The sequence below is a fragment of the Apteryx mantelli genome, chromosome 2 (assembly GCF_036417845.1).
Source record: "Apteryx mantelli isolate bAptMan1 chromosome 2, bAptMan1.hap1, whole genome shotgun sequence".
In the NCBI taxonomy this organism is placed as follows: domain Eukaryota; kingdom Metazoa; phylum Chordata; class Aves; order Apterygiformes; family Apterygidae; genus Apteryx; species Apteryx mantelli.
This window is the reverse complement of record NC_089979.1, coordinates 163,033,848-163,061,663: the sequence shown is the minus strand read 5'-3', so window position 1 is coordinate 163,061,663 and position 27,816 is coordinate 163,033,848. Positions and strand designations below refer to the sequence as shown.

The 27,816-nt window shown below is 39.7% G+C and overlaps 2 protein-coding genes across 2 annotated transcripts; both read left to right on the top strand.

Annotated features, from left to right (window-relative positions):
* Positions 1 to 3,840, top strand: C2H9orf152 (chromosome 2 C9orf152 homolog). The gene is made up of 2 exons (XM_013949654.2): positions 1 to 241; positions 3,269 to 3,840. Exons 1-2 carry the CDS (start codon positions 13 to 15, stop codon positions 3,838 to 3,840), a joined length of 801 nt encoding a protein of 266 aa, XP_013805108.2. The 5' UTR covers positions 1 to 12.
* A 4,693-nt stretch (positions 3,841 to 8,533) lies between these two features.
* On the top strand, positions 8,534 to 25,003 carry NUB1 (negative regulator of ubiquitin like proteins 1). Its single transcript, XM_067291971.1, has 15 exons — positions 8,534 to 8,669; positions 11,828 to 11,945; positions 12,038 to 12,199; positions 14,309 to 14,367; positions 14,951 to 15,021; positions 15,898 to 16,080; positions 17,640 to 17,728; positions 18,932 to 19,038; positions 19,915 to 20,101; positions 20,500 to 20,607; positions 20,794 to 20,946; positions 21,903 to 22,049; positions 22,324 to 22,419; positions 23,191 to 23,383; positions 24,314 to 25,003. Exons 2-15 carry the CDS (start codon positions 11,829 to 11,831, stop codon positions 24,475 to 24,477), a joined length of 1,836 nt encoding a protein of 611 aa, XP_067148072.1. The 5' UTR covers positions 8,534 to 8,669; position 11,828; the 3' UTR covers positions 24,478 to 25,003.
* The last annotated feature ends 2,813 nt before the right edge of the window (positions 25,004 to 27,816 follow it).

Sequence of the window (27,816 nt, the reverse complement as noted above, 5' to 3'; positions counted from 1 at the left end):
TTTGCCAACACAATGAAGGAAATGTCTTGCTTTTGCATGACTTTGTCTTCCTTGTGGGAACAGATGGTGAAGGCTTACAAATACATGACTGGTATTTTTTCAGTGACTCATACCTCAGAGCAACAGGCTTCAGATCGTGACGAGCAGTCAACCAAGATGGATGTAAGCTTACTTGAGGAGCAGTATGACTATATAAAACAGAAGCAAAAGCTGCAATCCCACATTATTGTATTCAAAACAGGTATGCTTGGATTTATAGGAAACTTTGTAAATATAGATGTAAAGGATATTCCTTTAAGTCTTGTATAACTTCTATCTTTGTTCTTTTTTATGCACAGCTTCAAGAAGGTTACAAAGTGAGTTCCTTTTCTGTCATTTTGTTTTCTTGTTCATTCCACTGAAAGGTGGTCTTATGGTTATGTCAACTAGAAAAGGCGGCAGTGAAACACCAATATGAATTTGAAATAGATTTATGTATTCTGAGATAAGGTATTATGTCCATAAAGTGAAATTCTAAACATAAATGTTAGCTCTTACAGGAGCCACATACTTCATGTTTATCACCAATACATTTTTGCAATATATTCTATAACATTTCTGCTCTCTTGAATGCTTCCATCCGAAAAGTGTTGGGTCTTCTGTCTTTTTCCCTTCGTCTTTATTCATGTAAAGAAATGTGTCCTACAAGACTACTGAAAGCAGTAGCAAATATGAAGCGCCTAGCAGAATTTAGTATAAGTTATTTCTTAACAAAAGGCTAAGAGTCACAGTGGGTAACTAAGATACAAGCTTTAGACAAGAGGTCCCTTTTTGAAAGCGGTTCTACTGCATATTGCTTGGGAAGTACATAAATAGAAAAATAAGCATCAATAACTCATCTACCACGTCAGACAAGTTTTATATAACAGACATTCAAATATTTGAAAGTTTTTAGTCAGACTACTGCTTACAATATTACACTGATATATTTTCATTTACTTTCTAAGTCAAAGTGACATCCAGAAAACAGTCAATTAATGAAGTTGTCTTCTGAATCATTTAGTAGCAATATGAAAAACATGTTTCATTCACCTCTGATACTAACATTTAACTCAACAGTTAGACTCAACAGAAGTCACCTGAAAACAATGTCCTTCTGTTCCTTCCCGAATACACACACAGACATGTTCACGCATCCATCTGTTCCCAATATTTAAGAACAAAGATGATGACAAGATTTGAAAATCTCCAGTTGGGAGTTAATACAGGAGTGTATTCATTATTTATTGGCTAAGAAGAAGAAAAGTAGTGTTTATTTTAGGAATTAGAATGGAAGGAGCATTCAGAGCATGCAATCACACAGAATAAACACTGGGGCTCTGACTGCAGAAATCTCTTCCAAGAATTTACCAAGCTAACTTGAAATATGATTAACTTCTGTCACTCCAGAACCTTAAAAGTCTCTATGATAACAGCATATGAAAAATGCCAAATGGTAAACAACCCTGCAACAAGGCTATTACATGCAATTAAAAAAAAAAAAAAAGGACAGACCAAAGATTTGTTTAATTCAAGCCTTCCTTAGAAGTTTAGAGAGTGCCGAACGTGTGTTAATTCAACACACTGTGGTTCATGCCTCCCATGTTTCTATCAGAGGTCATTGCTCAATTCTGCGCACCACACCTGTAGCCAAGGAGTCAAATCAAACCTGAACTGAAAACCAGTTCAGACTATTACACCTGGACTAGATACACTGCTTTGAACTCTCCGATCAACTTACGCCAGATTATAGTTCTTCTATTACCAGTTCAAATGGTCTGACATCAAACCTGATGTTGCCTAACAATGTCTGTTCAGCGGAGAGAGCACTTATACCTACAAGAATGTGCAAAGCGGCATCACATCAAAGTCTTTCAGTTCCTCCTTTCTCTGCCAACAGAGCAGGAAAAAAATGCTGTGGTATTATGCTGGTGTTCTTATTTAGCGAGGGGAGATTTTGGCTAAAGCCTCTCCTTAGCTGAAGCCCTGTTGTACTGCTTCACTTACCGGCAGTAAATGAACCGGCTCTGACAATACTTCCTTGTAAAAACTGGATGAAAGTCAGTTACAAGTTTGTTTGTTTTTCTTAAGAGAGCATCCTGTTCAAACTAGTTTCATTTCAAATTCAGGGTAACGATTCATTTAAATTGGCCATTCAGATCTTCTGTTTCAGAATATAAGCAGTACTCCTCTATTTTTTTCACTTTACTATGCTTCAGAATTCTTACTGCAACACACACAGTTGCTATGAGTGAACCCTGTAAATAAGGTCAGCATCCTGCACTACCACTTTAAACTGTATTTATACTAAGTGCAGTACATTTCATTAGCACTTGCAATGTCAACAGGCACTGTTTGTTTATCTTTAGTATAATGGTTCAACTTCTACTCATTTTCAAGGCACAGAAGGCCAGTTGTGTTCAGTAATTTGATGGGTGCCACATGTAATTAAAGAAGCATTAGCATTTCTATCCCTAATATCTTATATATTTCTAACAGTAACTTTACATACTGTTTAGAAATTAAACCACAGGAATGAGGAAAAAAGAGACCAGATTCGCCCCCACTATTACAGCTCCTCTGTACCATTCACAGAATAAGCAGATTTTAGCTTTAAGTGGTCATTCAGGCATCACTAATGTGGTAAGCTATTTACCTTACACCATACACACTAACTGTACAGTGGTAAAATCCCACTGTGTAAAAGCCCCTGTGTTAATAAGCTCCCCTACAGATGAGATAACCCCCTGTTAAAAAAGGAAGAAAGAAAGAAATCCACAAGCTGATTCCATCTAGAAGTGGTCACAGTATTTTTAGTTTGCGAATACAAACTTCAAACAGTATCAGAACATTTGCGTCTTTCAAATCACACCATCTATCAACACATTGAGAAAGCCCCTGCTTACCTTAAGAATTTTTGCTTACAAGCAATTAACTACTGAAAGTCAATTCTCAAACTGTGCTGTTAATGAGTCTTGGAGTACAGCTTAGATCAATATTGACTTGATAAATCTCCATTTTCATTTGACTGACCCAAGGTTACCATTTATGTCCTCAGAATTGCAAAACCAAACACAAAGTACTTCTGCTCCATTACTTGGCATCAAAAGAACTTGCACTACTCAGACACAGATGGAAAGAGTATGGATACACTCGTCTGTTAAAACACTTCAGCTGAATTTATGCCACAGAAATGAGACCTTTAATTTTTGCTATCATAATAATGTGCATATATGCATTTTCTTTACAGGTGAAAATGAATCTGTTCTCTCAGAATCAATGGTCAATGCTGTTGTAATCAATAAAAACATTAGGAAATCAAAATCACTTACAGAGTGTGTTCCTGTCAGAAAGGTCAGACTGGAGTTGACCAGCAATGGCAACCTACAAGACAGCTCACCATGGCGTACCCATCTGGGCATCCATCGCCTAGCGCAAGCCTCTCGCCCAGAAGTTTCCCATGATCTTTCCTACTTCAAGAATGGACCGTGTAGTTTTGACAATAAGAGACTAATTCCAAAGGAAAATGGCACACTGCAACACAAGGAATTAGAAACAGTGAGTGAAGAACCCGTGCTTGATCAACTGGGAAGTTCAAGCACATTGAACAGTCTCAGCAAAGAGAAGAGCACCAACATTTCAGGCATCTGCCAGAAGTCTCCTTCGAAATCAGCTACTTCAGTGATTTGGACACATCAACATATTTCTTCCACAAAATGTATACCAGCCTGCAACAAACTAAACTTTTACCCTTTCCCTCAGAAAAAAACACCCAGAATTTCTGAAGCAGCAAGAAGGCTTGGATTATATGTCTCACAATGAAGAAATTCCGTAGCATGTAAAATTTAGACAAAAAACTAAGTAAAACTGCAGCAGAATAGTCTCCCTAGTTACTCTGATCGACCTGCTGAGGATCTAGTAATTTGATTAGCCAAGGAAGAGTCTTACTACATAATCTGTTGTTTTACAGTACAACCACCATTAGATGAAGAGTGTTGTCATGATGATGCTGGACTGCAACAACAGATAGTCCTAGAGCAGTACCAAATATATATACACTCACTTTTGTTCTTCCAGATACAGGAGCAATTTTCTCTTTTTATTTTCTCCTACATTCAGGTTACTGATTTTATCACAGCAACATTTGAAACATCTGAAAGCTATAGCAAAAATTAGCAGAACTGCTTATGAAACAGCTAGGCTAGATTTCAGTCTGGTACAATTTGATTAAATGATAAGCAATAAATGAAACAGTATTAAAGGGAATGTATTGGTACATTTGAGTTAATGTATGATTTCATAATTCACTTTCCTTGGAAAAAAACATCCATGATACATTTTCATGTGTGTATTTTTAAATCAATTAATAAAAATTGTGTTCATTTCTATTGTTGTTTTAATGGGACTTAGTAAACATCACCTTTTCTTATATATAAATTTTATAAAATCATAAAGATGGTTTCCCCCTAGCCCCAGTATTTTATTAGAAAACAAAACTCTGAAGTAATTATTTAACTTACAGATACTCTATATCAATGTACCTTCCTCACTAGAAATATAATGCATCTTTCTGCTGCTAAAACTCTATGTACACAAAGGGGATATAACTGTTTCAACTATGCAAGCGTAACCTGTAGCTAGTTCAACCTTTGTATAGATAAAACTTAACATTTTCTGTAGTGACACAACTGCACCACAAACCTGTTCAGGTTTTCAAAAGGAAGTAGTTATTTCTGGCCTCTCCTCCCGCAAAACCTTTAGAGAAAGGAGAACCTCTTTCCCAAGTGCCTCTCAACAATGATAAAAACGCGAGTTGTATCACCCACTTCAGAAGAGGTAAAGCTTGAAATGTCTCCCCACCTCATGATGACTCATTTTGAGCTACAGTTCTGGCAGCCACCGGCTCTCCTAAACCATTCCGTATCTTCCAGAGCCATGGCAGAACAGCAAAATGAGGATCGGTTCAATGGCCCACAAAGCTCCTCATGACTCCTGCAAGCAGTACTCAATCCCACACCCCCAGCTACCATCACTGTCTTGGAATCAACCTTGCACACACAAAGTGAGCAAAAAGAGTTTTTAAAGATGCTCAGCTGTGGTTTATGTCCTTTTAGACCCAAACTCACTTCTCAGCAAGAAAAATAAACTAACGCTTCACCAGGTATCTAGAAAATAGAAATAATACCAATGTGCAAATAAAACCCTATCATCAAAGAAATAGTAGCTTTACCTATATGCAACAGAAACTACCATTCTTTCTGCACCCAAGACAACGTCAAACCACTATTCCTTTATAAAATTTCACTGACCTTTATTGTGCTTAACACAGGATACTAGACCTGGAGATGTCTGCTGCCATCTCAGGAGATTCATAGCTATAAGTGCACCACAATACTTCACAGGTCCAAAAAACAGAAAAATATAACATGGAATATAATGCTATTTTACTCCATCTTGCCAAATGTCACTTTCTGACCCAACAATGTTCCAAATCAAATTCTACAGTGTCCTACATTTGGGGGACACTGATCCAGACAGCACCAGGCAGGCACCAGGCACCAGGCACCCCTGACAGTCCTTAAGATAAAAGCAAAAGGATATCTAGGTCGCTTAACAATTACAAAAAAAAAAAATCTCCAAAGATATCCTTAAATACACCCCGCTGATCTTCTTGTCCAGGACTCACTTAGTAAAGTGCTTTGAGATACCCTGATGAAAAGCACTAGCTACTACCAACAGTGATGAATACGTCACAATAACTTCTGAAAAATTTCCCTGACATCTTTAGTAAAAATAGCAGAATGAAAACATAGGTTTGGGAAAGGTATTAATTGTGACTTTCCAGATTTTCTGAAGTGTCACTTAACTGGCCTGCCCCCAGCAGGTTTACAACTCAGATTTCTATTTCTGGATAGGCATGAAACTTGATAAGTAATAACACTAATAATCATAGATACATTCTATATACTTTTTTTTTCTTTACAGTAGTTACCATACCTAAGGACAGATTAGAAAGATACAGTAAAAGACAGATATGGATAGTACGTAGGGAGAAAATATTAGATAACAACCAGCCATATGAAACAAGAAACTACCTGGAGGAAAGTATTTTTCAAAGTATGTGGTGTTTTCTATTTACTTGGCTTGCTGATTCCAGGGTATACACCGATTTGTACTCCTGCCTTTCATTATACTGGAGTGTTATTTTTGTTGTATCTTCAAGTCTGTAAACCATAAGAGAACACATAAAGCCAGAGGAATGACTGAAAGAAAAATCCTATATTAGCCATTATATTAGGCCATTATTAAAACTATTAAAAAATTAATTCAAGATAACTTTTCCTAGACACTTGCAATGAAACGAGCACATTTCAGTGACTGCAGCTTAAAGTCTGAAATCAGTATCGCTGAGAGCTTATAACCTTATCTAGCCACAGTCTGTGCAAAGACCTACTCTATAAACCCATTTGACTAAATTGGTGATATTATTTTCTGCAAATAATCTTAAACTGATTTTAAATTGCTATTAAAGTGTTTTGAATAAGTTTTATCTTAATTAAACATGGACTTTGAATATCTTGATTTAAAACTCAATACTTAAGTTTATGCACAGACTAAGTAATTAACTCCCTTATAGGCAGTTTCATACAAACATGATGTGTTTTCCTGAGGCTTCTCTAGCACACTGCTGTGCTTTGCACTGACTGGAACTTATTTTAAAAGGACATTTTGCTTTTGGAGAAGTCTTTCAATTTAATTCCCAAGGACATTATGGAGGAATGATTTCACTAGATTGTGATTTGTTAGAGAAGTAATTCTGGTTAAGAGAAAACATGCTTTACTTACATTTCAAGACACTCAAATATTACACGTGCTCATGGTCTAGTAAGAAAACGAGTTTTTTCCCCCAATTAAGACAGCAACAGTAAAAATGAAACAGGGAAAAATATTACATTGGGGGAAAAAAAAAAGGAAAACTTCCAATATTAGAAGATGGCAGTTCTCAAACACTCCCGATTTTCCAAACCCCATTCTGTTAGCTTCTTCATGTTTGGAGATCATGAGAGAGTCACTTTCATCACTGAGTTGCTATAGCTTTAGTCAAGTTTCAGACATGGAACTCGAGACTATCATAAAAGGAAGGCCAGTAACATTACCCTCATTTTACCAGTGGGAAAACTTGACTGGTTTATGCGAACAGCATTACTGGTGGAGCAAGGAATCCTGAACATCCACGTTCAGTGTCTTGTTCATGATCTCATGATATCTGTGGGGTATCCCATTTCCTAAGCTGCAGTACACAGCACCCCCAGCTACATTCACATGACTGCTTAAGGAAAACGTTTTACACGAGAGAGTCCTGCAGGGCCATCTATTCTGGAAGAAATAATACTCCCAATGCAATGCCTTTAGTCACAAGTCAGAACAGTTAGAATAAAGACCCTTAGGCTCGGGACAGCTGGGCACAGCAGAGATTTATACCGGATCAGTTAATTATTTCTGTTATCATTTCAGTTAGTTATTTAGTTATTCATCACAGAATATTTACTTCCTATAAAGGCACCAGAAAGATTCCAGGAGCAAACCCCAAACTTTTGGGGGACCCATATATAAAGACAACGTAGCGCAACCCACCTCCCACACCGAAATGTCTATCTAGCACCATTTCCCATCCCCACTGTCGGCCAACGTGGAGGCTACAGCAGAGGACAGGAAGGGGTCTCATATAGGGATACTCCAGCACCTCCCAAGCCAGAGACAGTGCTTAGTATACAATTTTTTTTTGCTACCACGTATTTTTTCAGTCCAGTCAGTCTCCAAATCCACATTTGTGTTTAACAGCCCCACAAGAACAGGCTGAGAAGTGCATGGCACCCCTGAAACACCGGCCTGTAGAGGAAAGCTTGCCCTGAACATAGCTGCCCTCAGAAAAAAACACTTATAAAATCCCACTTGGCTCCTCCTGGCAGGTCTCACAGCACCTCGGCATTTGGGAAAAGCCCCCCACGGCCCTGACAGGCATTTCCGCACCTTTCACCTCACTAGCAAAGGGACCGCAGCAAGGCAGGCTGCCCACCAGCAGCCTCGGCCTCCTCCAGCCCCTCATTTCTCCTGAAAGGCTCGCTCGGGCGGCTCAGGGAGACCGCCCCGCCCGCCCTCACCTCCCAGGGTGACAACTAGGCCAGGCAGAGCTAGGACACAGGGCGAGGACGAGGCCACCAGCACCGCCTCCCTGTGAGGGCAAGACACTAAGATGGCGGTAGGCCTTGGGCTTCAGCACGTGACCTTCCGGACGTCGAGCGCCCTCCCCTCCACAGAGCCTTCTGGGCTTCCGTAGGAACACGCTCCCCCCCACCGACATAACAGCCGCTGCGGAGCAGCCAGGCCCCGCCCCCGAGACCCCCCTTTCCCCCCCGAACGAGCGGCCGCTGGCGGGTGCGCAGGTAGGCGCGCGCGACACCGCCGCGGGGGCGGGGCCTGTTCTCGCCCCGCCCCCTTCCGCCGCCGCCGGGACCCTGAGGTGTCGCCGTCCCGTCAGCGAGGGGGCGCCGCGCCCCCGCCCCGGCGCCGGGCCCGCGAGGGTAGGGGGGGCCCCGAGCCCCCCCCTCAGGGGCTGCCCGCGCCCCCGAGGCGCGGCCGCTGCCGCTCAGGTAGGGCCTGCCCGCCGCGAGGCGCTGGTGGGTGCCCGGGGGCCGGGGGGGGGGGCGGCGGCCTCGACCGACAAAATGGCGAACCCCCCCCCACCACCACAACCGCCGTGAGGCGCCTGCGGCCTCGCCGCCGAGGCGGGCTGCGTTTGCCCCCTCGGGCACCGGCTGCCTCGGCTCCCCCGTGGGATGGGCGGCTGTTTCCGTGCCCCGGGGGGGGGGGGGCGGGCAGGTGTTTGGGGGGCGCCTGGAAACGCCGGTAACCTTGTGGCCGTGCAGTGCATCCGTTAGGGTTATCGTGCGCCGGGGGACGCTGGCGACGTGCGGTCAGGGCTGTCCCGGCGCCCTCATGGCGGGGGGGGGGGGGGCTGGATGGGGCGGCCCGGGCGTTTGCAGGGCTTGGGTCTGCGTCCTCTCATTGAGTTTCTGGCTAGTGTTTTTGCACGTGATCCTGCTTTGGTCCCTAGCCGTGATCTCTTAGGCTCTGTAGCCTTCCTCTAGGCACAGAGGGGTTTATCGTGGTCGCTCCAGCTGGCTTTCCTACTTCTCTTTAGAAAAGACTAGCCCGGATTATTTTGATCAGTAAACCATCCCTGAGCAGCCTCTCTTTCTTCCCTTAAAAACCTGGATTTTGTACCTTGTTTTCTTCATTTGTTTCCTTTTATGTCACATGTAAGAGCAACTGGCTTCAGATGGAGACATTTAATTATAAAAATCCGGTGTTGCATTCAACAGGGCCTTTGGGAAATATTCCTGATTGATTAGTCAAAATAGTTTTGAGAAGGTCCCTTTAAGCTGTTACTGAAAGTGAAATTATTTCAGGAACAGTTGTGGTGTTGGCTGGTGGAGAAGTAAGTCACAAATGTTTTGTTAAGGATTCTCTTGTAACTTATTTATGATAGAATAGTAAATTTGAAATTTATGTTTAAAACAATAGCTTTTATGTTTGTGAGAGCAAAATTTGTTGTTTTTTAGTACAGGGTTGGAAGTTAAAATTCTAAAATATGTTTCCTTGGAGACTCTTTAGTTTTGTTTTCTATTTTAATAGCTTAGGAAATCAATACTTGTTTTACAAAACTATTAAGTAGCATATTGATGAAAAGATGAATGACCAGTTTCCAGATGTCATTCATATTTACAATTAGTAGCCTTAAGCATATGCAGCAATTTTGGACTTTACCTGAATGCAGCAAAGCCATGGATTCTTTTTTGTTTCTCAAGTTAATGTTAAGTAGAATTATCACCATAAAATCGTTCTTTAACTTATTCTAAGAATTAAGAAATGGGAATACATTGATAAGGAGTTGTTCATGAAAATTGGCATGTTTTGGAAAAGAAAAGAGGGAAACCTCTGTTAATAACTAACAAGGTCTTTGAAAATCAAATCTGTTTATATTTGTTCCTTTTCTGCTTGTAAATGCCATGTTTTGCCTTGGCCTTAAAATAATTACTAGTAACATCATCCTAGCTGGAAAAAGAATACCTTGTTGTCTCACCTAGTTTGGGCAGACACTTTACAAATTCTAGGAAACAAACACAAAGGATTAAGCCATCTATTTACTGACTTAACCCTCCTAACTTTTTTAGGAGACAGTATTGTCTTTGTAGCTTTCAAAGATTCTTTGCAGCTCACTTAAACCTGGGGGTTGAGATAAATTTGATCAGTAAATTTGCCAGTCATTGGATTTTTTCCGACAGTTTTCGCTCTCAAATTGTGTTCTTTTGAGCAATGAGCAGTCTTTTGAATTGGAAAAATGAACAATAAAGTTTCTGCTTCTGCCCTTCTGTCATCTTGCTCCTGAGAGCTATCTGCTAGATATCTCAAGAATGAGAAAATGAAACTACTCAAAAGTGAAAGTAATTAATCTGTTTTCAATGCCAATCTTAGTAGCTTATTTACATAATCTACCAGCATTTTAAATGCTTTTCTGTATAAATTGAAGGATATCTTCTATATGATCTGCAGTGTCCAATAGCTAGAAGTCCCCCATGCTTTAATATGCACTTGTTTTCTTCTTCTTTTGAGATCATTTTGTCCCATTTTCCTTGCCCTCTCCTTGCCTTCCCTATTTCTTCTCTTCGTTCAGGGATGTGATGATTCACTCCCAGAGCTTACCACTTGCTGTGAGCTGAATGAGAATAAACTGTAGGGGTGAATTCTGACTAATCTCTTTACTGTGAGCCAGAGAACTGCTCTGTTCAGCTCACTGTCTTCTCCCCAGTGACATGTACTTCAGTGCTTGGTGCAGATTCGCAGTGCACTTCATCTTTAATCCCAGCCTCTGCATTTTGTGCTGCTTGTGCTTTGCGTGCCTTTTCTAGCTTTACACTAGGAGTCAGAAGAGTGTCTTTTGTATTATGGAAACTAACACCCTGCTATTTCATCACTATGATACCAAAGCTTTTCAAATACCATTTCATGATACTACTAAACTTGTCTGCTTGACAAATAACTGAGATTGGGGAGGGAGGGCATGAATCTTTCTCTATTCGCTAGCTCTCTTCACTTTAGCGGATCTCACTTTGCTGGAGGGCTTGAGATCTTTACCTTACAGACCTCTCATGTTGGAGCTTGTGGTTCTGGGTGCTCCCTCCTGGCACCTTTCTGTCATCCCAAAAGGGTCATGACCTATGTTAAACCACCCATTAGGCTGTTAAATCAGGGAAGCGAGAGCAAGAAGGCAGAGGGTACAGCAAGACCACATGTCAGAGCAGTGTTGGGTATGACTGCCCTGTCCAGGGAAGGGCAGGAGGCTTGTTTCATGGATTATTGTCATTTGGAGGTGAAACAGCACCTTCTACGATTCCATCTCACATGAGGGGTTGGGAAGGGACTTAATTTCACTTGAAAAGGCGAGGTGCAATGAGGTGGTCTCCTGCACTACCCCTATCCAGCACAGGCATGTTGCTTTCAGCCCCAGTCTAATTTTTGATGCTAGTCTGGGTCTCAGGTTCTTCTCCTCCCCGCCAAAACACACAGAATACATTTTATTATGCTCAACTTCTTTTTTTTATTTATGTATAAAAGATATATATAATACATGTTGTACTTTGCCACTGAGTTAAGGCTATCTCAGTACAGGAAAACTATATAAAAGATTGATTTTTTTCCCCCCCCCCTTCCCACCCCTCCCCTTTCAATTGTATTTTTGTATTAAAAGAATGGCACAAAAGAAGTATTTAATAGCAAAACTGACAAGTTGCTTAAGAGAAGACAAAATTCAGCTGTGGAAACCACCATATACAAATGAAAAGAAAGAAGCTGGTGAAGAAATGAAGGTAAATATTCTCTCTGAATTTGTCATGTGTGTCTTTCATGTAATACTACTTGTGAATTTTCCCAATTTTTTTTTTTTATGTTGCTTTCTTAGGAGCTTGTACAAAAATATGCATCCAAGCTGAATATCAATGAGAATGATACAGAGAGCATGCTTGAAGAAATACGATGTAAAGCAATTGAGCGTGGAACAGGAAATGAAAACTTTAAGGTGACCGGGATTGCGAGACTTGATATATATCTGCCACGTAGAAAAGTAAGTGACGTTGCAGAAAAGTTAGGATATGTAGCTTAACTAGAGTTCAAAGACCATCACAATAATGATATGTCATGCAAATGTTTTCACTCCCCCAACTTTGTCATGTGTTTTGGGTGACAGATATGTGTTTAGGTATATAAAATGTGGTGGGGCTGGTCCGGGGAGGCAGTTAAGTAGGTACATTTTGCAGTGTTTCCCAGCCATGTGGGAATATCATGGCAAAAGAGTATAGTGTTGTGAGGTAGTAGATGTTTTCCCTTTAGCGTTTAATGAGAAATTAACTTTGAATTAAGAAAAGTAAATTAAATTTAAGCATATAGTTCAGTTTGATTCCTTTGGATTTAGTCATTCACATTACAAGTAAAGAACATATGCATTTTCTTAGCTGTAAAATACCTAAGGTTGAATCAGGATATGAATATCGTTTTATTACCACAGTTTTTGTTTGACAGCTTTAACTGAAAAAAAAAAAAAAAAAAAAACACTTAAGAAAACTTTAAGTGCCATAAGCAGCTTGAGTTCAGTGTCATCCTAGGCCATGCATAGCTGATGGTATTGAGAAGAACGCCTTTAGCTTTAACCATGCCATGTGGCAATGTTCTTACAGTGATTACATTATCCTCATGTAACTATTCCAGCCCGGGCAGCTAACTAAAGATACTTTAAAATAGATATGTCCAGTCTTTGAAATTGGAACTGAGAGGGAGAATTTTACTATTGTGATGGTACTCATCTATCCTATTATAAGCCAGGCTACTAAAAGCTTGACATGCTTAAAACTGAGTTGAGTCCTGTCCTTTTAAAGCCAGGATTCAAACTCTAGTTTCATGTGCAAAATATGCCAGAATGATTGCATGGATCTAATCAAATTGGTTATATTAGTCACCATACTGCATTCGGTGGCTATACACTGGTAAACTAAAACCCAGCGGGATGCAGGCTGGGTGCTGTCGTGTGGTCACCTGTACCAGTAAATAGTTGGCATCGGCTCTGATGCTGTTGAGCCCAAGCCACCAGGTATTCTGCCATGTCCAAGCACATCGTGAGGGCTGACACGGGCTGTGGACTGTTCTTGATCAGCAGTTTGGATGCAGCCACCCTGCTTTGAAGGTTAGGAGGATTCACCCATATGGATGTCAACTGTGCCATGCAAGTCGGTCACAGGGCAGAGAAGGACCCTCAGTCTTTTTTCACTGCTACAAACAAAGCTTCTTAATTGGGAATATTTCCCCTTAAAAACAGTCTCTAGCAAACACAACCACCGTCTCCAATCACTTCTTAGTTTTGGTCTCCTTGTTGTGCAGGAACAGCATCTTCTGTGAGATCAACATGTCTTCGTCTACTCTGATAACAGTGAAAGTGAACTTCCTCTAGTTAAGGGCACTTAGAAGTTGTAGTCTCCTTGTCAGCAAAGGTCCCTTTGGAAAAGGGCAGTATTTTCGTCTGCTGAAGAAGAGCTTAGATGCTACCCTGTGGTCCAGGAGGATTTTTTTTAATAAATACTTGTGAAAACAAAACACTCGATCATAATTACTGTTCTCCCTTCTGCAGAGGGAAAATAATTACCAGGGAGTGTGATGGGCTACAGGGTAGGGGGTGTTAAATGATTGACATGCAGTTAAAGCAAACAAATAGTTTTGTAACTCCTCTTTACAATGTTGCTGGGCATTGGGGAATTAAATGTTCTAAAATTCATTTAAAATTTAGGTTTATCTAATCTGGGACCAGAGATACTAATAGGAATTAATCATAACTTAGCCAGTCACAGGTGAATGGCATAATTACAAAGGAGAGTTAAGATTGAAAGTGCATAAGTAAATTACTCAGTTTAAATTGTTTGGATCTGAATTTGGATTTATCCAATTCTGCATCTTCTGCTGTTATAATGCTTATTTTTAGCACTCTGTAGCAAGTACCAGACTCCTTACCTGGAGATCACTAATGTTTATGCCCAACCATAACCTTGTTAACATGATTATTATTTGAAAAAAGAAATTGTAGTTGTAAAACAATTAATTAAGAAAGTGTCTAAAGTATCTTGACATCATGCTTTTTTTTTCTTCTTTTTTTCTTTTTTTCTTCCCCCTCCTAATATATTTACAACAGAGCAGAAAAATCCCACTGGAAACTAACCTGTTTATCACAGGCAAGGAACTCAGATCACAGTAAGTGTGACCACCCTTGGTACTTTTCTCAAGAAATAGCATACTGTGATACAGTACTTTTAAAATATATATATTTTTTTATTTGTTGGATTTTTCTTAAGCTTCTTCATAGCAATCAGCATGTCTAAATAGAATATTTTTGCTTATGTCCAGTTTTCCTCTGTGACTGACTTTGCTATAAGAAGCTATGGTTTAACAAATAAAGAACAGGAAAATTAGAATTATGAGAAGAGAAATCTCTGTAGATCGCCAACAAATACCTGAGAAGGCACTAGCCATCACCATTCTAAATCTGCAACTTGGCAGGTCTTCTGAACAGTGAATGTCTGCTTCCCTTCCTCTTGTGTTTCTTTAACCCTGCTAAAATTAGATTCTTTCTTGCCTGTTTTGCTTTTCTACTTTCTGTATCCCATCTTCTCCCTGTGTATTACAGCAGGTTTTCCTGTAATATTATTTTTACTTCAAGCAGCCTTATAGCAAAAGTTTTTAAGCCAGTTATGAGCATGCATAGTTTTTTTTACTATTCTAACAGATATGTTGTATATCTTTATAATTTTATGGAATAAAATTATTTGTTTCACAGGATAGCACAGGAACATGCATTCAGAGAAAATGCTATCAAAATAATCATAAATAAGAAGCAGCTCGACCTGGGTATGTATCTCTAGTTGAACAGATCTGTAGATTGATTTTTCTAGTTTACTGTTTCTCACAAGTGAAGTTTCTTGCAATTTTGTTCATTCCAAAAATCCCCAAGGAACAGCAGTCTCATTTGTCAGGTTCTGCTCTACAAGAACTCTAAGAAATTATAGTGGTCAAAAGCCTCAGAGAATTGGAGCCATTATGGGAATTCATTTGCAAATGTTGAAAATCCATTTTTCGAGTGTTTAAACACCCTAAAATGTGTGCTTAAACTCTAAATTTGCCAACAACCCCTATAGTATAACAGTGCATTCAAAAACTTTTTGTAGCGTCATACATGTGTTTGACTTGTCAGACACGTTGTAGGAACTGATGATAACTGCTTTCTTCTTACTGATATTCTAAGCATCTGTCCTATTTAGTTTCCTTGTAAGAAGTCAGCAGTAGTTAAAGCCATAAGCTTGATAATGGGAACTCAGACTCGATTCCTCGTTCCTCTGTCCTGTTACTATTGTGGTGTATGATCCTGGCCGTGTTGCTCAGTCCCTCCTTATTTTTTGTTTTGCGTGAAGATATTTTAATCAGTTATATTTCCTGGATTTTTTGAAAAAAGCAAGCAAGCAAATATACCAAGCATTTAAAAACACTTTTAAGATACCACTCTGATCCTAATTTGTGTTCTTGCTGACGATGTCAGTGACTGACAGTAGTTTTGATTGAGTTCTTGAGTCCTATTAATTACTGTAGTGTTACGATAGTAGAGTGTGAGTAAGGCTGGGGTTTCTTTAGGTTGTTTTGTGTATTTTTTTTTCCAATGACAATACAAGATAAAATGTTCTGTGTTCATAAATACAGTATTTAGATTGTTTTCATCATACTCTTTTGCAGGAAAAACCTTGGAAGACCAAGGTGTAACACACAATGCAAAAGTCATGGTACTGCAACTGGAACAGAGTGATGAGGAAACCAAAAGAAAAGTTCAGGAAGAAGAACTGCAGCGTCAGAAAGAAAAAGAAATAAGTGACAAGATGCAAAGAACTAAGAAGGGTTTGGAAATTCTAGCAGAGAGAGGTAAGGGGGGGGGGTGTTTGGATAGGGAGCATGGTTAACTCTTTCCACATAACAAATTATCTTCTCAATGGGTCTTTCGCGTAGAAGAGTGCCAGTAAGTTGACTGGATTCCAGCATATGGTTTTATAGGTTTCTGCTGACTTAAACTGGATTCTAAGTTGATTATAATTTTCTCTTCTACTCTTTTTATATATATATATATATATATATATATATATATATATATATATATACACACACACACACATACAACTGGAATGTTAGAAAGCATATGGCACTTTGAGACAGATATAATATGAATCAATTATTATTTAATTGGCAGTTGACAGTTAAGAGAGTGACAGCTCTGAGAATGCGCTTTATATTTACTGTAGACATAAGCAGTGTGGAATTTTATATTATAAGCTGTTAAGCTACAAAAAAGTGTGTATCTCAGTCATGACTGTGTGTAACCATGGTTACATTGTGCGAAACAGCTCACTTGTCCTGATCTATAATGTGGCCATTCTATTATCATTGCATTTGATGTTGATTGCTGGCAACTGTGGATTACATTAAAGGGATACAGTAATTTAACAGTAATAGTTTTTCAGAATGGGACTAACTGTGTCCATAAATTGCATTGATATTTGGTGAGTTTAAATCACTTCTCTATTTTATTGTTCCAAAAATCCACAAACAAGAAACTATGGAACTGACTGTGTAATGAATTCCTACCAAATACAAAAATATATGAGCAAAGTTTCTTTTAATGGTCGACGACAGCCTGTTTCTTGCTATAAAAGCAGATTTAAAAAAAAAGGGGGGGGGGGGAGAAACTTCTTTCTTTTTTATTGATTTAAGGGCAACTTAGACTCCAGTCCTTGAATCCTGTATAGAGCCTTTTTAACATATTTACCACAGATTGTCAGGTATAATACAATACGAGAGTATGGAGCGGAGTTCATAATGGCCTGACAGGCTCAAGGAGCTATGTGAAACTATATAAAATGTAGGAAGGATTTAACAGCCTTTTTGTTTCATCTGAGGGAAATTATAGGGCAGAAGGTTTTAATCTTAGCAAACTTTCTTGAGTGTCTTTTGTTTATAGGAAGAACATCTTTTAAATCAAGTGAAAATGAAAAAAAAATTCATAGTTTGGTAGTAAAAACTAAAGGAAGATGTGGGGGGAAAGGAAATTACTGAGCTGTATTTTCTTTTGTTGTATCAACTGTGCTTAGCTTTTTTGTATTCTGTATGCTTTATTTGATAATTTCAAATGTTATATCATGTAAAATGTAGGTGTTTTGTCTTCCACAAAAATTCTTTACATTTCATGTATCTTCTTAGTTTGGGTCTAAATTTCTGGACAAAGAGGGCCTTTTCCTGTAGTGAGCTTTCCAAAAGTTCCTCCTGTTTGTGTGATTGGGGCCATCATGGGTAGGTCTATTCAGTCTTATATATAATTCTGATTTTTTTTTTTTATTTAATCATGTGCTTACTGGCATAATCTTATGACAACAATCTTACTCTGTTACTGGTAATTCTTAGAACTTGGACTGCTTTTTCTTATGTTTCAGAGGACTACTTAGATCCAGACACTGCTCCATATCTCGATATAGCTAATCAGACTGGGAGGTCAATCGAGATTCCTCCTCAAGCTAAAAAAGTAGGTAAAAGTATTTTATGATGGTAATAAAATGTCTTTTTAACACTTGAATCATGAAGCATTTTAAATATGGGATTAAATACAGTCAGATTGTTTTGGGATATATTACAGGGTCCAGTGGATGTTAGCTTAATAGAAATAGTCTTCAGATTTAAGTAAAACTCTACCCTTCAATCATTTAAAGACAGGATCTCTGATTTCTGTGACATCTTGTACAGACCTCAGCGTGGTCAATATCTTAGTTTTGTGCTTTAATATGAGCATTAACTTGTATACCAGCACATACAGTAACTTCTGGATGCCTTAGAACCACATAAAGTAACTTCTTCATTAGGCCTCGGCCAGTTTCAGTTGGAAACTCGATGAATTTCTCAAAATCAGACTGTTTAAAAATAGTTTGGAGGTTTTCTGCACTCTGACCCCTCTCAGATTTAAACTTGTTTACCATTCAAGAAAGTTCCATGTTCTCAACTGAAAATGTCTCTGACTGGGTCCACGCATTGAAATTACAGTAGGAGTAACTTGCCTACTGCTGGCTTCTGAAGCAGAAGAATAGTGACTGACACCATCTTTTAAGGTGCTAGATTTTCTAAAGATAAATAAAAACATACAGAAACACTTAGAATTACACCCAGTAACCAAAAAATAACTAGAAAAGAAATGAGTATGTTCATAGATGAGGAGAAATATTGCAGGTTGTTTCTATAAAGAAATATTATTTGCGTTTCCTTTTTTTTTTCCTTTTTTTTTTTTTTTTCATTCTGCAGGAACTATAGTATTTCCTGCCACATTCAAGATTTAATTTTCAGTTCTAAGTAACTTCTGCAGGAAGTCGATGATTAAATTTTACAAGATAATTGCCATAGCAAAGCAAAACAGATTTGATACTGTTAGAAACACACCTAGAAAAATGCTTAGCTTTTTATTGCTCATTACTGAAAATCTATCTAGGGTTGCATTCTAAAAATAAGTTTGATACAAGGTTTCATGTTTCAGTAGCATTCATGGCTTTTAATTAGATAATATATTACATTAGCAGATGGGAGAAAAGTATGAAGCAAATGTGAAATATTCTTACAGAACTAGTTTTTTTTCTGGGAAGAACAAAAGCTGTAATAGATTACCTAAATATTTCTTTTTAATTATGAAAAGGAGTTGGATGTAGGAGGAGAAGCGCAAAAAAGTCTTAATCTGTTTTTCTAGGCACTTGTGCTGGCAATGGGTTATCATGAAAAGGGCAGAGCATTAATGAAGAAAAAAGAATATGAAATAGCACTGCCATATTTGTTGGATGCTGATAAACACTTCTGGTAAGAACCTTTTTGATTCCTTGTACGCCTGGCTTTGCTGTATTGTCAACAGGCTATAGGAACAGCATTAGCTCTACCGTACGTGTAAACCAGTGCCTGCTTTGCCCAGAATTACTTCATACCCCCTGTGCAGCTGGGAAACAGCAGACAGAAAGGCTCTGGCTCTCTGGCAGGTGGTTTTATATGGAACAGCTGAAGCACATACTGCCCCTAGGCAATTTACAGTCTCTCTTATTAACGTAAACTGAAACGGGTGAAGATTTGTGTACCAGGCTATAAATTGCAGTAGCTGAGGGGCGGATTCAGATCCTCGTTTGTGACTGTTCCTCTGGAAGTGAGTCTGTTGCAAAAGACGAAGGGGATACCTGAGGTCAGTAGCCATATCGGTTTCTGCAGGTAACCTACTTTGCTGTCAGCAGTCAGAGCCCTAAGTTGCCCTTCTGACATACCCAAAAGTAACCTTGTCCCCATCTGGTTCTCATCCATGTGCAGACGCAGGGAGACTGGCACAGAACCGAGCATGTTCGCATGTGCTGAGGAAGACAATAGATCCTTTCAAAGGTTGCATGGGATTGTAAATCCATCATGCTTTTAAAGAGAGGCTGTTTTACATAGCAACAAAATGAAATGTGGCTACTATAATTCTTTTGAGATGTAGTATTACTAGTTGTGTACTAGCGAATATAGTGGGAGATTAGTGTTTTTTTATTAAAGTTCCAGTGACGTCAGTATGCTAGCTTAAATGTGAAGTGCATGCTTTCTCAAATATATGAATGTACATAAGTCTAGCGTGTTGTTTCATCCGTGTAAAACAGTGTTTAAAAAAAAAAAAGTAAAAAAATAACTGATTGTTTGGGGGTTTCTTTTTCCCTCCAGTGAGTGCAGCACAGATTTGCTGAATACAGTTGATAATTATGCAGTATTGCAGCTGGATATAGTGTGGTGCTACTTCCGCCTGGAACAGCTGGACTGTCTGGATGATGCAGAGAAAAAGCTGACCACAGCCCATAGGTGCTTCAAGAGGTGCTATGGGGAAAACCATGAAAGACTTATTGATATCAAAGTATGCTGGTTTTGATTTAATTATGGTGACTTTGGGTTTTTTTGTTTTGTGGGGGTTTTGTGTTGTGCTTTAAAAAAAAAAAAAAAAAAGGTATTCAGTCATTGTTCAAGTATTACAAGACTCTGTTGTGGAAGTTTAAAATTTTCTCATGCCTCCTTAGCCTGTAATCTAGCTGTGTAATTGTCAGCATAGCGAGAGCACTGGATCTAACAACAAGATTATGGTAAATGTGTGCTTATACGCACGGACATCATTGTTTTAGATGTGATATTTTACCTGCATAATAAGTGTCACATTCTTGTGACTGTCTTTTTTGAAATGTGTGTATGTTCTATTGATAATGTACTGATGTTCTGTCATATGCTTTCCTCCCCTGCTTTGTTTAAACAATTCTTTAGGGAAGCTATGGTCGTGAGAAGGTTTTATTTCTAAGGCTTTACCTCCTTCAGGGGATAGGACACTATCACAGCGGCAGAGAAAAGGAGGCTGCTGAGTATATTCAGAAGGTAAGAAACCATTAGACAAAACTTTAAAGTATTTCATACTAGGAATGAGCGTATTCAGAAATATGCGTTTGGGCTTTGCCTTGCATCTTCTCTGTTCTTTGCTTACTCAGAAAAATGAGGAGAAATCTTTTCATTTGTATGTTAGAAACAGTGTCAGTCATATCGTTTTGTTCTTTCAATATTCAGGCATCTCGTTTATACGAAGAGCTCTCCATAGATCCTGAAAAAGTTGATCGCCTGTCACTCCTGGGATTCTCTGAACAGGAAGCTCGCCTCGCCTTGAGAGCATGCCATGGGAACGTGGAGCATGCTGCCAATCTTATTACCAACAGGAGAGAGGTATGGTGCAGTGAAAGTATGAGATTATATTAGTTTGAGTGCCCGTAAGGTCATGTTTTGCATGACTAGTGCAATATGGTGCTAAATTAAGGACTCTCACTACCCTGCTTTGGCACTGATAGTGTAACTAACACTTTGACATCTGTTGCTGCAAGTATGAAACCAAAACGTAGCACAACAAGGGAAGCTGTGTCCTGAAACACATGGAATGAGAGAGCCAAAGACCGGTGGTTGTACCACAGAGGCACGTTGGAAGAGTTTGCATCAGTGTTTGCTACCCAGCTGTTCTCCATATGGGAATGTAAACACCATGGCCAAAAATGTCGCTCCTGGGCTGAAAGACAAGAGGCTGCACAATAAAGTTTTTTTTTAGGGTAGCCATCAAACTCACTGTATTATGGCTTTGGACTGGGGAGAGCCAGGAGGGGAGAAGGCTTTTGTGTATTAAAGTGAAGGAGCCTGACAGTGTTGTCCAGATCTGAAACGAAGAGCCTGAAGTTACATTTGGTAAGCTGAGGTGGCGCTTCTGGATTTGAGACAATTAAAATGTAGATAGAAAAGTCAAGTGGTTGAGAGAAGGGCTGAACACAACTCCTTGGCTATATTCCCAGTTCTGAATGTATGTCCTTGGCAAGCCCTGTCTACAGGCCTGCCTGCCAAACTAGTTTAACGCTTACCACACAAGGCCTATTCTAGCTGTAATGGAGTAAAATCTGATCTGCAGAGAATCCAGAACAGATGTCAGGCTACAGTGCTTGCTAATGGAAATACAACTTTATGTAGTGATGAGTGCCTAACAACACAATCTGCATTTTTTTTTTTTTTAAAAATCCCTTTTCCTGAAAAGATTCAAATTCAAATAAGTAAATCAAAGAAATTCCATATGCGCTGCTTTCTGGAAGAAGGCTGAAGCATTCCTGTGCACAGTTAGCTTTGTAACAACTGTGTTCTTGCAGGAAAAGGCACAAATAAGGAGGGAGGAGAGAGCTAAAAGAAGGCAGAGACTGGAAGACATAAATACCCTGAAGAGCATGGGCTATTCAGAGAGAGCTGCTCAAATAGCTCTTCATCAAGCGCAAGGAAACGTGGACCAAGCCTTTAAGGTAAGTGGTTGTCAGGAATGGTGTTTTTGTACAGAAAGGTTGTTTTTTGGAATTGCTCAGCTGATTATTTTCTGTCTTCTGTATTGCTTAGTTCATAGCTACTTCTTTTGAACTGTAATGACTGAACTTCCATTTCCTGAGCTGATGAACCAGACATCACTTAGTTTGGCTGAGGTTTTGGTTATATCAGCTATTGGGCTACATATGTAGCTGCATTGAGGAACACTAAATCTGTGTTGCTGTCATCTGATCCCCTCTCTCTTTTTTACTTTAGTTTATTCTTGACAATCCTGAGTTATTGTTGGAAAATGACGACGATGATCCTGTGACCATGGACCAGTTTCAGGTTTCCCAGGAAAGTATTGATCAAGTAAGTTGGACTTTATTTATTTTATTTTATGTTATTTATTTATTTATTTATTAGGAGTTGGTAGTCCTGTTTCTGAATTATGCCCTCAAACATACTGGATCTTCCTTAAACAAAGGTGTACAAATATTCTTTGTCCCACATCACTCATAAGCTATAACGCTTCCGTTTAATTTCTGTTCTTTACCATTAAGTCACACATTCCAAAGATCACTCAGGCGTGAATATAATTTGTTGTGTACTTGGTGCCTTTTACACCAACCTCCACGCACTGATACAAATGGAAATGTGCTTGTTTTAATGCTCTAACCCAAGAAAGGAAGGCAGCAAATTACTGAAGTCCTTAAATATATTGCATTGTGCAAGGGAAAGAGATGGCATGTATCTTTCTCCATAGGCCACCTGAAAAGCTCCTCATTAGCTAGTGTGGCTATATGGTTAATGTCAATAGGAAGGAAAACTATATTGCATAGAAAAAGTGAACAGCCCGTGCACACTCCTGATACTCTGGAATTTTCCTTTTAAAAACAACAAAAAAAATTGGTCTGACATTAAACAAGACACTTCATTCTGCTCCACATCCCTGTTCCTGTAACAGGTCACTGCCCTGTTTTTAACCGTTCCAGAAAACCAGGGTCAGTGTCCTGGAATTCCTGACATGCAGCGCTTTCCTCTGGGCACGGGAATGACTGTTGGATGCAGAGTCAGATTCCTGTCAGTCCCTGATGCTGAATGAGCTTGGATTTCTCTAAACTTTTTCCCCTCCCCCTCTAGTTGATGTACATGGGTTTCAGCCACGAATCAGCAGAGCAGGCATTAAAAGTCTTTAAAGGCAACATCCACTTAGCTTCCCAAACCCTTGCTCATTATGGGGGAGTTCTTCCTGCTTCGTTGCTGCTGTCTTCAGAAGGGTCCAGTCCATCAGAAGAATCAACTTCATCGAAAGATTCGCCTACAGAGTCTGCAGGTAAGAATTGCTGCGTGCAACAGAGGAGAGGGAAAGGAGGCAAAGAAGTAATGATTAAGTGATTGCTGCTTAAATATTGGTAGACTGCTTTGAGTAACGCCCCAGACTACTCTTTTCGTTGGTAACATTGATTGGGAAGACATTACTGAAAACAAGCTATAGTCCTGAGCAGTCAGCAACAACCACGTATAGAACCATAAGGGGTACATAGCAGCTCTAGGGGCGTGCATAAGACTGCATGGACATAAGTCCCAAACTTCACAAGGCTAGTTCAGGCTGCGTCTCTCCAGTGAAAGGGCTAACCTGCAAAGGTTAGGAAGGGCCAAGAGGAAACTGCTGCTGACCCAGCTATGGCCTTGGCACACAATGCTGGGTGTCTGCATCTTCATTTCAGCAGTGAGGAACACGTTGCCCTCTCTAGTCCACAAGTAATTCTGCCTTCTCTCATCTAACTGTACTCTCTCACACCGATTCTGTTTAAAAACAAATAAACACTTCCCTTCCTATACACTTTCACAGAGCAATAAGTTCCTAAGACTCAGGCACACTTCCTGGAACCTGCCACTGATGATGATGTTTTTGGCTTGCTGATGTCTAACTTTTGACTGTTAGGTTTATTCCACATCTGTGCTATAAAGTCCCCTCAACCACATATCCCTGCCTTTTGTCCCTTGTGAAAAAGAGCTTTAACTGTTGCTCCCTGTTTAGCAAGGGGGGAACGCACCTTCTCTCCTCCGTTATCTGTCAGAGCTGTGTCGCTGAGTATGTCAGAGCAGTCACTGTTATGCAGCTAAGGGCTTTCCTACAGCTTTAAATAGTATTTGCCATCCTGCAATATCTGGCTCTTGGAAAAACAGTAGTGCATGTGAAAGAGGGAAACTGTGAACTTCTTCCAGAGATGAATAAACTGCTGTTTTATTTTACTGGTAGGTTCTTCCAGTTCACCAACAGATGAAGACATGGAGACTGATGCAGTCAATGAAATCCTAGAGGATATTCCTGAACATGAAGAGGATTATCTGGATTTAACACTGGAGGAGGAGGAACAGATCATTCATGAATACTTATCCTATATACAAGTACCACAGCATTAAATCCTATTACATCTGCTTCGGTTATATGCATTTACGTTGGCAAATTGAGTTTGGATTATAAATGCATCTTCAGCTTATCTTTTACTAAATGCCTTGAATTCAGTTAAACTACAGGTAAATCACTTAATTCCTGCTTATTTATAAATCTGCTTAAAAGCCTACATTTGTGATACATCATAATTTATTGTCATAACAGAAAAATAGAAACATTTATTTTCAGAAGAAAATTTAATAGAACCTAACTATATTTTTATTGTTGTGAAATAAGTTAATTCACTTAGTATACAAGTAAATAAGCATTTCTACACCATTTTAAAATACCAGCTTTAAAAAATATTTGTAAATCAGAAGCCTAGCTAATGAGCTACACGGAGCTATCAACTTACAAACTGGTTTTCTTTTCTTCTGAAAGATTTCTCGGTCACTTACGTATCTGTTGTGCATGGATTTATACTGCATTTTGCTTGTCACTTCATGCAGGTGTTACAGAGCCAATAAAGATGACTATGTGCTGCTTCTGCTTTTATTAGGAGTCTTTCATGCTTTGTTTTTAAAAAGCAGCAGAAGCCGGGGCATAGCCATGTCCTGTCAGACTCCAGGGACCTGTTTGTATGGCAGTGTTTTAATACATAACTAGCAAGCCAGTTTCCCCAAGTGCCTACTTCTTTCTGCAGGTACCAGACTTAAGACTGAGATTAAGCTGCTTTGTTCAGTGGGGACTAGAAAGTCTTCCTCACTCAGCTATTGAACAAAACTGGGTTCAGGCATTATCTCAACAGTTGTTGCTTCAGAATTCTTGAAAAATGGCTTTGGGGTTTGTTGGTGGTTTTGTTGAGGTGGGATTTTCTTGTTTGTTTATTTTTTGTTTAAGTGCATTTTGTAACATCCAACTTCCTGCTATGAAAGCACTCCTCCCCCTTGGGTCCTTGGGAGCTGAAGTTCCCTTTGTGATTAACTTACAGTAGAAAGGGTTTATTTTAGGAAATTTTCAATAACTTCAGTCTCACGGTAGAGGGAGCTCATGTCCCACTTGCTCCATGAAGAGGGCTAGAGCTGGTGGGAACATAGGGAACACTGGAAAAAAAAGTGATCTTTGCTTAGAGCCAGGTCTAACAGAAGCTACTGGAAAATGAACTTTGTGGTGGCAATTCATTCTTACATAGAATTTATCAGTGGGGGAAATAAGGGCTTGCCATTTTGTTAGGGCAAGCAAGATGGGGGAGGAGATTCAACTATGGCCTGCAAAATGACTATTCAATTCCAGTTGATGCATTTAATAGGTTTCAGTAGTAAATTTTTGTTCCTGGCTATCTTAGCTGATGGCAGCAGACAAGATGGATTGATTATGCTGTTAAGGAATTATTTGTTTTTCACACTTGTGCATCAAGACAAGTGCTACAAAAATTAAGGTCATTTACGTCCTCTGAGGAAAAAACAGCTCAGCAACTCTTACATCTTCTGCTTGTCTACAGGAGAGCACTGAGGAATGACAGAGCAAAATGCAGAACAAAAATAAGATAATTTTAAGGTAGCACTTCTCATTGATTTGCCCTACATAACTTATCTGTAATTTCTCTGAGTAGAGGACTCAAGCTCTGCTGTTTGCCTTTAGACACCTTTTGTGGGTTTGGAAACCCTCTTAGTAATTCAGGCCTCTATCCCATGAGGGATACAGTCACTTTCCACAAATGGTAGCTGGAGTAGTAAGTACCCAACACTTGAAAACAGGTGTCAATTTAACACTGGATATAGGATAGAGTTTCCTAGCGGAGTCTCTATATGCTAAAGAATGGACTTTTAAACTCTAGTAAAGCCAAGACTATACAGAGAAATGAAAAGGGGAATAAAAAATTAAGATGCATGCAGTTTTAATAAGAAATAGGTGGGAAAGCACAAATCTCTTCTTCCCTTCAGCCAGAAGGGTTCCTAAACCTACCAGCATTGTTGCCTTGCATTATGCTAGCCTGTAGGCGTGCACCTAAGGCAGCAGTTGGCTGTACAAGCGGTATTTATTTCTCCTCCTCTTTGAAGTGGTTTGCACAGCAAAGTGGCAATGACAACGTAAGACCTGAATGTTTGTCCTTGGGGAACTTAAAATTAGCGTCATAACACGCAGTGCTTGTCAAAGAAGCCATTCCTCAATGATGTAATTCCATCAGCACTGCCCCCAAGTAACTGTGTGCAGTTTTAAGTGATTAGCAGGGCAAGAAGGCATTGGCTAAAAGTTTTTAGTTAATTAATTTTGAACATTTATCTGAAGACACTGTGATATGTTTAGCAACAAGCAGAAATTGTAATGACTCATTAATTCCACTCTTAATGAGATTGCTGTCTCTTACATTTATTTGTTTAGTGTGCAGCTGCTGCAGGCCAGAACTGCTCTCCCTTCTAATGTACCATGTGCAGTTTTAAACAAAGTGTATGACCCCGAACCATCTATACAACTCCATCTGTTTCTGTTGAAGGCCTCCTACTTAGCATTAACCTCATAAACAAAAATATGAATAAAATTAGTTGCATATCAAACCATCATCCTAGCAACCGAGAGCCACCATCCCATAGACATTTCCCACAGGCCTACCAAGACCAGACTGAGGGGTTTCAGGGAAATTAGGCTATAACATGCAGATGAGCTCCAAAATTAGTTTCTCTGTGGAGGCATTTAACATAATGAAAGTGCTGTTTCCAACTAGCTGGACAAACCTGCCACGTAAGAGCTAACAAAGCTGCTCAGCAGGAGAGGCGAGCAGCGTGTGGGGCAGCAATGACAGACCCAGCGCAGCAATGACATGTTACGGTTTCATAACCAGACTAGGGGTCTTCAGCAGCCTGTTTGATTATAGACATTACAAATACCAACGCTTCAGCTCCAAGAGATATTTTGTTTTGATTTTAATACTGGGATATTTGAATGCAGAACATGTTTCTTCAGTTCAGTTAGACTTAACTGTCAGCAGAAGCAAGTGGATACAATGCAGAGATTAAGTACAAACATTAGCAACGGGCCAGCTTTGACTCCAGCCACCCTACCATGGGCCCATTCCCACTTTTCTGGAAACTATGGCCTCTGTAAGAGGGTATGACCCTTGCCTTGCTGGATAGGAAGGTTATGAAGTGCACACAAATACCAGCCACCACGAGCAGCAGAGGTGAGATCTGAATCAGTGTGCATGGCTCAATCGCACGTGCTTTCCCCCTTAAGGCTACACTCTAGTTTGTGGCTATTCGTCCCTCCACTGACTAAAGAAACCGAGTTCTGGCAGTCTGATCACTGGCAGGAGGCAGGACTGCTCCTCAGCACAACTGATTCCAAGCCCCATCAGTGAAGGAAAGGCAAGA

Bases quoted from the DNA above. Each gene is read 5' to 3' on its own strand.
- NUB1 (XM_067291971.1), top strand. From the start codon at position 11,829: ATGGCACAAAAGAAGTATTTAATAGCAAAACTGACAAGTTGCTTAAGA. The intron at 19,039-19,914 runs GTAAGAACCTTT...TTTTCCCTCCAG, and splicing joins GATGCTGATAAACACTTCTG to TGAGTGCAGCACAGATTTGC. The intron at 22,420-23,190 runs GTAAGTTGGACT...CTCCCCCTCTAG, and splicing joins CCCAGGAAAGTATTGATCAA to TTGATGTACATGGGTTTCAG.
- C2H9orf152 (XM_013949654.2), top strand. From the start codon at position 13: ATGAAGGAAATGTCTTGCTTTTGCATGACTTTGTCTTCCTTGTGGGAA. The intron at 242-3,268 runs GTATGCTTGGAT...TTTTCTTTACAG, and splicing joins CATTATTGTATTCAAAACAG to GTGAAAATGAATCTGTTCTC.